General features: G+C 33.6%; 1 protein-coding gene across 1 annotated transcript in view; it reads left to right on the top strand.

The window, feature by feature from the left end:
- ABCD2 (ATP binding cassette subfamily D member 2) overlaps positions 1 to 14,302 on the top strand; it is a 113,476-nt gene extending 99,174 nt beyond the window's left edge. The window contains exon 10 of the mRNA XM_001367263.5: positions 6,125 to 14,302. Within this exon, the coding sequence (XP_001367300.2) occupies positions 6,125 to 6,344 (220 nt within the window). The 3' untranslated portion in view covers positions 6,345 to 14,302. The remainder of the gene's footprint in view (positions 1 to 6,124) is intronic.
- The last annotated feature ends 1,038 nt before the right edge of the window (positions 14,303 to 15,340 follow it).

Raw genomic sequence — 15,340 nt, 5'->3', positions numbered from 1 at the left:
GAACTGGTTTGGAAAAGGAGGGAGTCAAACTTTCTGTGCCAGTTAGCAATGGGATTAAGCCTGCGTCTGGCCTCTGCACATGAAATTGTGTGAAATTGGGACCTAGGTTCAAAAATAAGTAAACAAATCTTCACTATTTGAAACTCTTTGGTGGTTCTAGATTGCCTGCTATCCTTCCAGAGCTGCTCCTTTTTGTTCACACAGTATCTATACTCTCGTTAGTACTTGCAATGCAAGTAGCCCAAAATAGAATGTGCCTTGGTACCCTGTTGTGAACCTATTCTGAGATACAGCTGAGAATCCTGCATCCTGTTATGCAGGGACTCTTAACCAGAAAACTTGATAAAAAAGGTTTATTGCACCTAATCAGCTTCAAATTCCAGCAACAAGGACCGTGACCAGTTAACTTTTGTGCTGTCCCTTACCCTGTTTCTTAGTCCTTGAAATCTGTATAAAGCTGTGTATCATTCATTTGGAGTTTCCTTGCCTCTTTGGGTGAGACTCCAAAGTAGCAAACTCAGTAAAACCTTCTTGGTCCCAAGTATGTTCCTCCATCAGTATGTTTTGTTCCCATTCCCAATATCGACACTCCTCAATAATATTAAATCTCAGATCTTGGCATCATGGACATCAACAATCTGGCTTTAGCCTACTTTTACAAATCATGTCTAATACTACTCCTTTTTTTACATACTCTATATTTTTTTGGCAGACTAAACTGATCTCTCCCCCCAGTCATGCTTTGCCTTTGTTCAGCCCATATGTGGAGTGAATTCATCTCCCATCTTCACCCCATCTCCATCTGTTTAAATACCTCCCTTAGGCAGCTCTAGGTGGGGTAGTGAATAGAGATGAGCCTTGAGTCAGGAAGTCCATAGCTAAAATCTAACCTCAGATATCCCCTAGCTGTATGACTCTGGACAATTCACTTAACTGCTGTCTGCCTCAGTTTCCTCAACTGCAAAATGAGGATAATAACAGCACCTGCCTCCAAGGGCTATTGTCAGGCTCCAATGAGAGATTTGAAAATTTTGCTTAGCACAGTGTCTGGAAGCTAGTAAACAAACACTCTATAAAAGTTTATCACATGCCATCTCCCTTTCTTCAAGATCCAACCCAATTACCAGTCCTTCTAGAAAAGTATCCCTTAACCTTCTTCCATAAAGCTGCCTTCAGGAGAAAGTGATCTCTTTCTGTTCATATGTCTCAAAGCATCTTCCATAGACATCAATCAACCATCATTTATTAGGAGTTGGTTTTAGAACAACAAAAAAAAATAAAATAAATAAACCATTGTTTAATTTAATCAAAAAGAAAGAAAGAAAACCAAATTATCAGTATTAAAAATGAAAAGGACAGAATTACAATCCATGACAAGGAATTGGTTTTATGGGAAAAAATAAATCAATCATTGATTCATTTGATAAAAAAAAGAAAGAAGAAAATAAGCATTTATTAAGCACCAACAGTAATACCAGACACTGAGGATATAAAGGCGAAAATAAAGTTATCTCTGCCCTCAAAGCTAACATTCTTCTAGTAGGCCGGAGGGTATATGGTATGGTCACAGCTAAGAAAATGTAGAATATATTCAAGATAAGGACAAAGTAATGGGAGGAGGCGAGGAACTAACAACTAGGAGAATCAGGAAGGGCATCTTGAAGTAGATAGCACTGAGCCTAGAATGGAGCTAGGGGTTCAAAAAGATGGAGGTTAGGTGAGAAAGCATTACTGTTAGGGAGAACAAACAACCTGTGACAAGACAAAAGAGAAAGATAGAATATCATCTCCAAGGTAGGTCATCCTCTTTAATTGGAGATGAGGGTGCTTTAGGAGGAAAAGTCATGCTTCATTAACCTGGAAAGGAAATCCAGAGACAGATTGTGAGTGGTTTTAAAAGGCAAATAATTTAGTTTATGTTTTACCCTAGAGGCAACACAGATCTGGTGGATCTTCTTGAACAGGGGATTAATTAATTCAGAATCTAAGACTATCATTTTGGCAGCTGTGTAAAGGATGGATTGGAGAAGAAAAGGGATGAAGGCAAGGAAAATTATTGTGATAGTTGAAGCAAGCAGAAAAGGTCCTGAAATGAGGGTGAATGGAGAGTATGAAAGATGCTGAAGAAACAAAATTAAGAATTAATAACTGTTTACATATTAAATATGAGAGATGGCAAGGAATCCAGGATCATTGCAAGGTTGTAAATCATAGTGGATAGAAGAATAATGAAATTAATCAACAAAAATAGGGAAGTTTGGAAGAGAAGTGGATTTGCTTGGAAAAGATAACTTATTTTAGACTATATTGGATTTGAGATATCTACAGTTCATCTAAATGGAAATGTCCCACAAGCATTTGGAAATGTGGGATTGGAGTTCAAGATAGGTAAGACTTTTGCATAGAGATGATAAATTCATTTTTAGGAACTAATAAGATCACCAAGAGAGTGGAGAGAGAGAGAGGATAGGAGAGGTTCTAGGACAGAGTTCTGGGCTATAACCACATAATGAAGTGGTATAGAGGTGATGGTCTAGCAAAGAAAACAGAAAAATCCATCAGAGAAGGAGGAGGGAAACAAGACAGTGAAGGATGAAAGCTAGAGAGAAGTGAATTTCTAGAAGGAAGGAATAGTCAACTATATCAAATGGTGAAAAGAAGTCAAGAAAGATAAGGACTGAGAAAAGACTCCTGGATTGAGAAATAAAGAAATTTATCTTTTGTATGATTATTTTTATATACATTTCCTTCATTCCTCTCCTTCTTTTCCCCCTTCCATTACAGGATAATAGTATTTGGATTTGTAAGAGACCATAAAGATCTTCTTCTCCAAACCTTTTTTTTTTTTTAATTTTAAGGTATAAGACCCAGAGAGATTAAGTGACATGTCTTGGATCATACAGGTAGTAAATGGCAGAATGAGAAATTGAACTCCTATGTCCTAACTACATTGAGGATTCTTAGGAACTCCTCGAAAGGAAGCTCTTTTTCTTATATATTCACACATATATATTCATATCTTTAAATGTTCAGTATCCAGCACAGAGCCTTGTATACAATGGTAGTTTAATAAATGTCATTGAATGAATGACCAAATAAATGAATAAAATCTTAATCCAATTATGCCTTTAATCTGGAACTCTGGAGGTCCTGAACCCAAGTGAATAATGACCAAGCCAATAATGATCAATTTTTGTTCTTCCTGCCTAATATTGAACTATATTTTTAGAGCTGCTCCCAAATCAAATTAATGTTAAATGTAAAAGGAGTGCCCTTGTCTCTGACAATCACTTGAATTCTTTCATTGAGTAGTATGCTATGAAATCATTCTTTATCCTTTTATTCTGGAATTTGAGGAATATGTTGCCTTTGAGCCATGTTAATACCAACAATTTAAAATAAACTGCGTTAATTTTGAGAACAAACCCCTAAATTAAAATAGTTTTAGAAAGAAATTCATTAGGTCATTTGATAGAGGAGGAAAGCCAAAAGAAGATTCCCCTCCTCAGACTCCGAAAAGCTTAGGTCATACAAGGTTTCAGAGAAGAGTACCAGCACAGAACAAATTATATTGCATTTTTCATTTAATATGAATTGATTGCATGGTAAAAATCAATGCTAATCTCTGTGAAGGCCAAAGCTGAAGAAGTTTATTAAATTATTAGATCCCTGGATAAAATCAAAGCTTTTCAATGACCACTTTCCTGTGCCTTTTTTAAATTTGTGATGGAAGTATATTGGAGGTCAACTGCAATGAACCTTAGTCACAGCAGTATTCTCTTTCTGTGTTCTGCTGACAAAGTTTAATCCCTGAAATATTTTATGCTTAATGCAGGGCACACTTTTGAAATTCAGTTCAAGAGACACCTACGGACATTTCTCTTCCTGTTTTGAAATCAGTTTATGTATAGGAACATAACCTAAATAAGAAATTAAAGGCAAGAGCTTGGTCAGGATTGAAGAAAGTCATTTTAAAATGTATTCTTATAGCTACACTGTTCTAATAATGCCCCTCAGCAGAGGATATTAATGTTCACCTACGTAAACGCAAGAAAAATTCAGCTTAATAAAATGCTGAAAAAGGAGCGCATCCACCTTCATTTCCATTTCATCTCATTTTCTTTTTTTCTCATTTCTTTAGTTTTCTTTCTCCCTTTTTTCAGGACATTTTGGCTTCTGTTAAAAATCAACTACATATATTATCCACTACAGGCAAAGGAGTGTGCCCTTTTACATTAACAGTAATAAGTCACATATATAGACTTTTGGACTTCTCAGCACACAACTAGGAAACACTTATAACGCATGCATTTGTTAATTTGCGTGGTTGCTAAGTGGCACAGCGAGAAGACCTGAATTCAAATTTAGCCTCAGACCATAACCCTGTGACCTTGGGCAAATTACTCTGCCTCGGTTTTCTCATCTGTAAACTGGAAATAATACTAGCACCTATATTTCAGGGTTATGAAGATAGAATGAAATATTTGAAAAGCACTTTGCAAAACAGATAAAGCATTATATAAATACTAGCTGTTATTATGAACTTAAACACAAAGGGGGGAAATTATGAGGTCCCTTAAAAAAAAGCCATCAATTAGGGAAAAGCTTCTAAATAGCAAAAAGTAGCTTAATAAGTACATGTGTTATCAGGCCTTCACTCAAAAAGCATTTACTATTATTTCAGATACAAACAAAAGATTAGAAATAGTATATCAAATATGGTCAAGGGCGACTCAAAGTATGAACAATAGTCATAACCTAACCATAGTCATAACCATAACCTAATGGTCAAGGAGGGGAAACAGAAAAAATGTAAAAGTCAGAGATAAAAAGTAATCAAATCTGGAAAGGAAGGAAGAAAAGGAGATAATTTGGATCATATAATTTCAGAAAACTTATCTGGAAATTTATTACCTGTAATTGGCACTAAATAAATAAGTAAATAATTTTTAAAAACCTAATAAAATCAACCTAGTGCAAGTTATACTGTCCAAGCTTAAATTATTTTCATTTGTAACATAGGGAAAATAATAATAATGATAAAGAATTAACTTGAATATATAACTAAATAGCTAAATAATTTGAATTAATTCATAGAATATTTTAAAGATCAAATGAGAAAATTATGCCAAAGTTCTTATGAGGCATTTTATAAAGAACAGCATTGTATTCATCAATATTTTTCTTGATAACCCTCAAAACTTGAACTATAGGATAAAATTAAATATGATGGACTGCATGGTATAGTTCATAGAAAGTCAGTATCATAGTCAGGCAGACTTTGGTCCAGGTGTTATCTCTGATACACTAAGTGAACAATTCTCTATGCAATAATTTATAAGTTTACAGCTGAATTGCAAGTCTAGAATATTTTCATACCATTTTTTTCTACACGTATGAAATCACAATACATAGGGGAAAAGGTTGAAAAAATATATTTCAAGAGGCCACAAAGTATGTAGTGTGTTTTATAAAAATGTTATAAAAACACTTAATTTTTAAAAGTTTTGACAATTAAAGTGTTTTTGGAACCTTTCATTCCCTTAGAATAATGACTAAACTCAATACCTTGCATACTTATTTTATTCCTCTCTGTATAACCTCTCAATCTTTGATTTCTCTGAGTTGTACCTTCTGTTTTGTATAAACCTAAATTTGTTTCAGAGAGCAATAGAACATGATCAAATGCATTATTAGCATGACTTGTTTTACATTCAGTAATGAAACAAAGAGGACCAAAACAAGCACTTTATTTATTTTTTTAATAAATTCTTGCCTTCCGTCTTGGAATCAACACTGTGTGTTGGTTCCAAGGCAGAAGATTGGTAGGGGCTAGGCAATGGGGGTTAAGTGACTTGTCCAGGGTCACACAGCTGGGAAGTGTCTGAGGTCAGATTTGAACCCAGGACCTCTCATCTCTAGGCCTGACTCTCAATCCACTGAGCTACCAGCTGCCCCTGAAACAAGTACTTTAAAGAAATAATAAAGATTTCAAATTACTACAGTGATTAACTTCTTCCTGGTTCCTTTTTTTCTACATAATAGACATCTTTCTAAAAGATCTGCCCAAGAATATAATTGTGTAATCATTTGCTAATGATATTAATTTAATCTGATCATGCAGGAAATACCACACTCATTTATTACAGTTTGACGGAGAAGGAGGTTGGCGCTTTGAACAATTGGATACAGCTATTCGTTTATCATTGAGTGAAGAAAAACAAAAACTGGAATCCCAACTAGCTGGTATTCCCAAGATGCAACAGAGACTCAACGAACTATGTGAAATTTTGGGAGAAGATTCAGTGCTGAAAACAATCAGAAAAGAAAAAGAAACATCTTAATTTGTTCTGGTGTGTTCTGAAATTTTTTGTGGTTGCTGTTGAAGACTTTAATGAGCTCTGAGACACTATTACAATGCATTCATTGTGTTAACCTAAGAACAGTGGGAGAAATCAGCCAAAAATGATTTATGAGATTTGAGCATGGAGGAAGACTATGTTTTGACCTTTGAGAAGAAAATAAACAACTTCATTGTGAGAAGAGTAACCACTCTGATTTATTCTAATCTCTAATGAAAGTCCAATTCATCAGCAAAAGGAGACTTTATCAATCTGGGTGAATATAGACAAGATACCAGACTTTTGTGTCTACTTAATGTGCCTATTGTACTAAATGAATTTTCTCACAGACTTAAACAGCACATGATTAAGTTTGAATTGTGTGTACAAATGCATAAGACAAAAAGTTTATATAGGATTCCAGGCCATTTATACTTTGTTCTAAGTTTTATATTGTTTATTATTCCTACTGGCTGCTGAAATTTCAATAGAAAGAAAGCAATTTATTAATGAATGATTAAAAACTCTGACTTAAATCATAAACATGAAAGGAATGATAAATATCTTCAGTTGTTTATGTATAATTTTAGGCTTTAAACAATTAGATGCAGGCATGTAACATACATCCATTTTTGTGGAATTTCACATCTCTTAGGAGCTCTTAATTTCAAATAGTGAATGGCCAAAACAAAAAAAGGACAATTCAAAAAAAATGTTTGCTTTAATCTGTTATTTGCTTTGCAGCTGCATGTAATCATAGTCCAGAAATGCAAAACTTGTAGGTCTCTCTAATAGAAAAGTCCCCAAATTATTTTTTCATTATAACAAAAAATGGAAATTCCAATAATAATGGTATGGAGACAAACAGAAAACCATCTCTCCCCAAACATAACTGGTTTTGAAATGAAAGAAAATTGGTCAAAGAAAGAATTTGGATTTTATAACTTTAGTGTTAATACCATTGTTAATGGTATTAACCAATATTAATACCATATAACATTGATGGAAAATGGAAGTGCCATTAGAATTTATTCAATGAAAACAAGGAAAAACCGTTCTCATCCTCACCTCTTGACTTCCTTCAAATCTCATAAAATCTCATTTATCAAGAAGCCTTTCCAAATTCCCTGTGATTGCTAAGCTTTCCCTTTATTGATTATCTCCGATTTGCTCTTTATACCTCTTGTTTATACACTGTTGATTGCATGTTGTCTTCCACATTAGAGTATGAGCTCTTTGAGAGCATGAATGATTATGTGCTTTTATTTGCATTCCTGACACTTAGCACAGTGATTGGCACATAGTAGGCACTTACATGCTTGTTGACTATTACATAAAAGCAATAACGGCCTTCTTGAACCTTAGCAAATAAGAGTAATTATGCAATGAACGTTTTTGTGTTTTTTTTTTTTTGCAGTGATCCAGGTACTATACAAAACAACACCTAGGTGACATATAGGTTAAAATAGTGTTGACATGTAGCACTTCAAGTTTTACAAAGCACATGGCATATATGTCTTCTCTAGACAGTGATATAAGTAACAGTTTCAACTATTTTTACCTCCTGAGATGGCAGTATTTGAGGTTTCTGATGTTCGTGACACAATGTTAACAGAGCAGAAAAGAATTAGAACAATTTATATTTGTAGCTTCCTCAGGTTCTAGTGATACACATAGGCATTACCACCATCTTTGCCTTCTTCGTTGTTAAATTCCAAGTCAAGATTCCTGAAAGAAAAAGGGAATTATTAGAAAAAGAAAATAATAAAAAGGCTTCACTTGGACTAGGATATCTCATGATTCTGTCTTCAGTTTCTTTTAATTCTTAAAAGTTTAATAATTTCTAAGCCCTTTGTGTGACAAAGCATACAAAAATTGCATACGTGAGTTAGCATATATTTAGTGTTTAGCATCAGGATAAAGACTATGGCCTAGGGAACTCCTGACTAAGGAAGTTTCCTGCACCAATCCAGTACCTTCTCTGGCAACTTACAGTTTTTGACAGTTGCTTAGAACATTTGCTCAGTGTCACATAGCCAAAAAATTTTAGATGTGGGAAGTGAAACCAGATTTTCTTGCCTCTAAGGGCAGCATTCTATTCACTATGTTATGCTGCCTCTCATTTCATGTATATGCTACCCTTATGGAAAAAGCAAAGCTCTGAATTATTTGCCACATGTAAGATTGGATTAGATTTGAATAATGGCATTTTTGTGGTGCATTTACAAATCATTGTTGCCAATTGAAGATCACCCATTAAATCATTAGGTTCTTTGAGAAACATCCTTTGTTTCCTGTTTTCAAAGTTGTTTCCTAATAGCAGGAATCTTATTAAAATTTAATTTTATAACATCATTCAAGCTGTTTCCATAAAGATTCACTGTGATAGATCATATTTCTGCGTTCCTATTATGATATTCAATGGAAAAAAGGAGAAAAAGACAGAAACCAAGCAGCCATCTTTGGATAGACCAAAGAAGATATTTGGAGAAGGGGGAAAACATGTAAACATTTTTAATAAAACTACTCCTTGCACATTGCCTAAATGTTAATTTTTTTGTCTCTCCAGTAAAGAAAACTTCCATAATGAAATATAGATTTAGTTTTTAAAGATCATTTTTTAAAACTTACAGATTGAAAAGTAAACTATATTCTACCAAAATTCTACAAATTCCCACAATGTTTAGAGTTATGCCAGGCATGATTTTAAAACAATGTGTCTTCTGTAAAGAATAACACATGAAATAATTCTGAATTAATGTAAATTATGCCTTGAAAGTTAAGTAAGGTCACACTTAATTGGTCACACTTTTTATCAAAATTATTTCTAGTGTCAAATTAAGTCCCTGCAAATTAAGGCACAACTGAAGATAAAATTTTTATTGGAATCTTTAGTTCCATGTAAAATGTTATAATTAAGAATAAGATTAGCATTAAATAGGGAATAAAAAATGAAAACTGGTTGTAATAATTTCCTGATCCATTACCCCAGGAAAATCAGGCATTCATTTCTTGAATTATAAACTGATATTGTCTTAGTGAAAATTAATGCGATAAATTTCACTTAATGATATCAAAAATTATGTAGTTAAATTAGAACTCTGTGTGAATGCCTAACATAGTGATTTAACATCACAACTTTCTTTTTATGCTTAATAGCTTGGGCATAAGAAAACAAAAGCATAAACAAAACATACATAATTACAGGTAAGCTTTTAGTCATAGGAGGAAAATAGTAAATTCTATAGCTAATTGAATTAAATGACTGGGTAGAGCTATATTGACACAGAATTTTGTTTACATATTCTACAATACATGACCATTGACACACAAAGCAGTTGACATAGTAGGCACTAAATAAATGACCCCATATATTTCCTTTGATGAACTTACATCTTTCTTACTTTGTTATTCTTGTGGGGTTTTCAAAACTTCTAAATTTTACTGGTTTAATTTGATTAGATGTTGTTTTAAACTAGATATACTGAATTTTAAAGGATCAGAAGTACAGGTATTTTATTTACAAAATAATTACTTTCTAGCAAAACTATATGGAAAGTAAATTTATGTAAAGTGAGTTGTACTTCTCCTTTTGGTTCTCCAATATTATAAATTATAGATATGTTCCCATAGAAAATTTCTTCAAATTATAGATTTGAAAACTTTTTAGTGAAAAGATGGCTAGCAGGTGAATGTCCACCATTCTATGAAAATTAGGATTTCTAGTCCTAATAAACAATGGATTTTTCTTTGCAAGATTATCTCTGTTTTAAGATCATCTACCATTAGCAACTCTTCAAATATGAGCATTTCTTTCCTGAGGTTGGGAATCCTGTGCTCATATAACTCCCATAATTTTGTTCCTATCTTTCTTTGATTAGAATTGTTACAGCATGAAATAGGTGGCAATCATACCATATTATTCTACTTCAGTAATTTCTACCTCTAAAGGGAAGAGAATCAGCATTTATGTAGTGCCTACTATGCGCCATGTAACATGCTTAGCACTTTTAGAAATATTATCTCATTTAATCTTCACAACAACTTTTCAAGGTATCTTATTATCTCCATTTTACAGTTGAGGAAACTGAGGCACTAAAGGTCATTTAGATTTATGCAGGGTTGCACAGTTCATATTTGAATTCAGGTCTTCCTCACTACACACTCAGTGCTTTATTTACTACACCCAAAGTTGCCTCTAAATGATATTCCTGGAGTATTCATTAAGTTTAAAGCTTCTAACCATGAAAAATTAATCATTCTTTTTCAATTCGGTAACTTCAAATTTTCTTTTTTTTTTCTGGTTTGATTCTACTTTTTAAAAAAATTTTTAAACATTGTTTCTTGGTTACAAAAATCATTTTATTTCCCTCTCTGCCCTCCCCTACCCCTCCCATAGCTGATGCGCAATTTGACTGGGTATTGCCTGTGTTCTTGATCAGAACCTCTTTCCATGTTGGTATTTGCAATAGAATGTTCATTTGGAGTCTATTTCCCCATTCATATCTCCTTCGACCCATGTCATTAAGCTATAGTTTTTCTTTAGTGTTTTTACTCCCACAGTTTTTCCTCTGGATGTGAATAGTGTTTTTTCTCCTCTAGGTTGTTCAGGGTCATTGTATTACCACCAATGGAGGAGTCCCTTACCTTCGATTGTACCACAATGTATCAGTCTCTGTGTACAATGTTATCCTGGTTCTGCTCCTCTCACTCTGCATCACTTCCTGGAGGTTGTTCCAGTCTCTATGGAATTCCTCCACTTTATTATTCCTTTTAGCACAAAAGCATTCCATCACCAACATATACCACAATTTGTTCAGCCATTCCCCAATTGAAGGGCATCCCCTCATTTTCCAAATTTTTGCCACCACAAAGAGCACAGCTATGAATATTCTTGTACAAGTCTTTTTCCTTATTATCTCTTTGGGGTACAATCCCAGCAGTGCTATGGCTGGATCAAAGGGTAGACAGTCTTTTATTGCCCTTTGGGCATCGTTCCAAATTGCCCTCCAGAATGGTTGGATCAATTCACAACTCTACCAGCAGTGCATTAATGTTCCAACTTTGCCACATCCCCTCCAGCATTCATTACTTTCCTTTGCTGTCATGTTGGCCAATCTGCTAGGTATGAAGTGATACCTTAGATTGTTTTTATTTGCATTTCTTTGATTATAAGAGATTTAGAACACTTTTTCATGTGCTTATTAATAGTTGTGATTTATTTAACTGAAAATTGCCTATTCATGTCCCTTACCCATTTATCAATTGGAGAATGGCTTGATTTTTTTTATAATTGGTTTAGCTCTTTATAAATTTGAATAATTAGACCTTTGTCAGAGTTTTGTGTTATGAAGATTGTTTCCCAGTTTGTTATTTCCCTTCTGATTTTAGTTACATTGGTTTTGTTTGTACAAAAACTTTTTAATTTGATGTAGTCAAAATTATTTATTTTACATTTTCTGACTCTTTCTAAGTCTTGTTTAGTTTTAAAATCTTTCCTTTCCCAAAGATCTGACATGCATACTATTCTGTGTTCACCTAATTTTCTTATAGTTTCCTTCTTTATGTTCAAGTCATTCATCCATTCTGAGTTTATCTTGGTGTAGGGTGTGAGGTGTTGATCCAAGTCTAATCTCTCCCACACTGTCTTCCAATTTTCCCAGCAGTTTTTATCAAGTAATGGATTTTTGTCCCAAAAGCTGGGATCTTTGGGCTGATCATAGACTGTCTGGTTGAGGTCACTTACCCCAAGTCTATTCCACTGATCCTCCTTTCTGTCTCTTAGCCAGTACCAAATTGTTTTGATGACCACTCAAATGTTCTTAAATGAAGGAAATCTCTATTGTGAAAACTTTAAGGAGATCCAACACCCTTGTTCTAAGAGTGCCAAGGTGGTACAGTAAATATAGCACTGGGCTTGGAATCAAGAAGACTCCTCTTCCTGAGTTCAAATTTGACCTCAGACACTTACTAGCTTTTCCCCCTGGGCAAGTCACTTAACCCTGTTTGCCTTAGTTCCTACTCTGTCAAATGAGCGAGAGAAGGAAATGGCAAATCACTCCAGTATGTCTTTGTCAAGAAAACTCCAAATTGGGTCCTGGAGAGTCAGACAAGCCTGAAAAAATGTCTGAGCAGCAATAACATGTTTTAAAAAACAAAAAAGTATAACTCTCCAGTATATAAAATTATATGTATTTAACATGTTTAAAAATTATTCAACCCACAATTAGCTCATTCTTCCTTCTCCAGTCTCTTGTAAATAGTAAGATAGAAGAGATTTTTACTAGTACTTCCTTATTGAATTTTCATATTATTTAATAAATAGACTATGTAGTAGTAAGTAGCATTTCCATTTTAAACATTAAATATTATACTTCCTTTGCTACATAATTTAGTAATATTATTTGATTGATATCATGTGAACTTCAATTTTATGCATCTAGATTGACTGGGAGTAGTCATGACCTAAATACAGAAAAATTTGGTTAATGCAAGTTGCTAAATTAGACCTCTATAGGAAAAAGGCTTAAGAATGGTATACATACGGTTCCAGGGTGATAAACACTGCCCAATGGATCAAGTCAAAAATGTCTCTTTCAGCAGGCTAGCTTGCTTAGCAAAACCTAGCCAAAGTAGCAGAGATCCATATAAATGAGGACTGAATAAACTGCTTTAAATAGCAGAGCCAAATTGACTTTTTACACAAGGTATCTCCCATTTCTATGCCTTTGAAATGGGTGTCCCCCATGCCTGTAATGCACCCCCTCTTTATCTCTACCTCTTGGAATCCCAATGTTTCTTCAAAGCTTATTCATTCAAGCACCATTTTCCCACTTGATTCCCTTCATCCCCCAGTTGTTATGCTATATCTATTTTGTAAGCAAGCACAAGTGAATGCACGTATATATGTAAGATATGTATGTATGTATCTATGTATATCTCACCTTATTCGATAGTAAACTCTTAGGGAGCAAGAACTGTTCATTTTTATCTTTGTGTTCCCAACAACCCAGCACATAGCAAGCAATAAATAAATATTTGAAAATAGCTTAAATCCCCGGTAGTCATTTTTATTACAAGTAATAGCAATGACTTTTTATAGTAATGAATGAATGGAAACAAAATGGATACTTACTGAGAAATTGTGCTATATGAATATGTGGCATGAGGACCCTACTCCTATTTTATTGCAGTGTTTGAAGAGATTGTCATTACTTCCACGTCCTGTGGGTGGACTGGATAGTGCTCTTAAAGAAAACATGAGAAAATGTGTTCTCATGGACAAGACTGCTGGCCCTGGGCTGGATGATGTAAACCCCCTGACCAAGTTGTGATACTTTTTCTGGTATATATTAATCATTTTGAACAGAATTGCCCATGTTTTTTCCTAGAAAAAAAAAAGCTTATTTTGGTTTGAATCTGTTCAATTAAGATAAAAGTTTTTGATGTTTTTCTCTTTCTCCATCAAACATAAAACTGTTCTTGTAATTTGTATGTTAATTTAAAGGTAATCCTTTGATGATACACTGATATTTTGGGGGTTTTATTTTAAATATTTTTTATAATCAGCTCCATTTCTGATTTTATGCCATTCTACTTCCACCTGAGTGCAATCCTTTAAAACTTGTGTCTTGGATATTAAACCATAATATTTCCAAAAAGAATGTTAAAATGCCGGCCATTGGTCATAAAGCAATAAGTGAATTCAATTCACCTATAGATATATTTGTTTAAACTGATGAAACAAATGAGTGTGTATTTCAATATAGCATGCTCAGATGACAATGAAATGCTTAAAGTGAATTATGATAGCTGATTTTAAGCTAAATTGAGTTTCTAACTGCCATAATTTACAAACTGGAAATATAAAAATAGCCCAAATCTTATTAGTGTTGTGGATTTTTTCAAAATATAAGAACATATCTTAAAAATAGATTCAATAAAGTCACATTTTTATTGAACATATGATGTTAATTTTCTTATTTTTAAATATTCCTTCAGTGGTTTGTCATGTCAGTTTCTTATCAATTTTTATTTTTCTTCAAAATATTTCTAAGAATTTAAAACAAGATGGCTGTTTCACTTAGTTTTTTTCGCTTTTCACTTATACTTTTATAGTTTTTTTCACATTAACTATATCTAATCAACCTGTAACTTTTGCAATAGTGTCAGTGTCTGCAGAAACATGAAAAAGTACTTTATTTCTTAATCTTAGCAACACAATCCAAAAATAATGTTGAAAATTATGATATCACAAATGACAATAGAAATAAATGTAATTTGTGTCCTAGGTTGTCATAGTTTTAACTGCTAATTATATATATTTAATCAAAATGGATAGGCAATTTTCCAATTTAAAATTAGTGTTATTGGGAAAAAACCAAAGATTATTTCTTTAAAATTGTAATCAAGACATTAAGTATGAAAACTAAGCACCATGAATTTTGGTTAAAGATACTCTTGTCTGTGGGGCTTCATATAACTCCATATAAACTTCATACAAATTCCAATTGAATCAGGAGGAATAAAAATATAGTTTGAGTATCTCAGAAGAAAAGCAATACAAATGAAAACTAATTTAGTACACTTTTCTTTATTATCTTCTCCTTGAGAATAGAAACTATCTTTTTCCTCTTTTATACCTCTAAGCATGGTGTCTGGCACATAGTAAGCACTTTATAAATGTTCTCCTGACTAAAAATGAGGACTAGCCCCAGAGTTAAGAACCTGAGTTTTGGTTCTGCCACTGTATGTAAGCTATGTGACCTTAAGCATGTTGTAGCCTCTCAGGTCCTTGGTTATCTCATCTTCTCCTTTGAAATGGATTGACTTGTATACTGAGCACTTGGCAGAGTACCTAAAACATGTATTAGGGGGTTCCTCTTTTTGGGGTTGTTTAAGGTAACTGAAAGTGCTGGGCAAACACACTGAGAAATAAGGTAATAGGAAAGAGAATTCTTTCCTCTCCTTCCCCCACCCAATTCTGCTATCTTTTCAGT

The sequence above is a fragment of the Monodelphis domestica genome, chromosome 5 (assembly GCF_027887165.1).
Source record: "Monodelphis domestica isolate mMonDom1 chromosome 5, mMonDom1.pri, whole genome shotgun sequence".
Taxonomy (NCBI): Eukaryota; Metazoa; Chordata; class Mammalia; order Didelphimorphia; family Didelphidae; genus Monodelphis; species Monodelphis domestica.
Note: the sequence above shows the minus strand (reverse complement) of the source record. Positions and strands in the feature narration are given on the sequence as shown.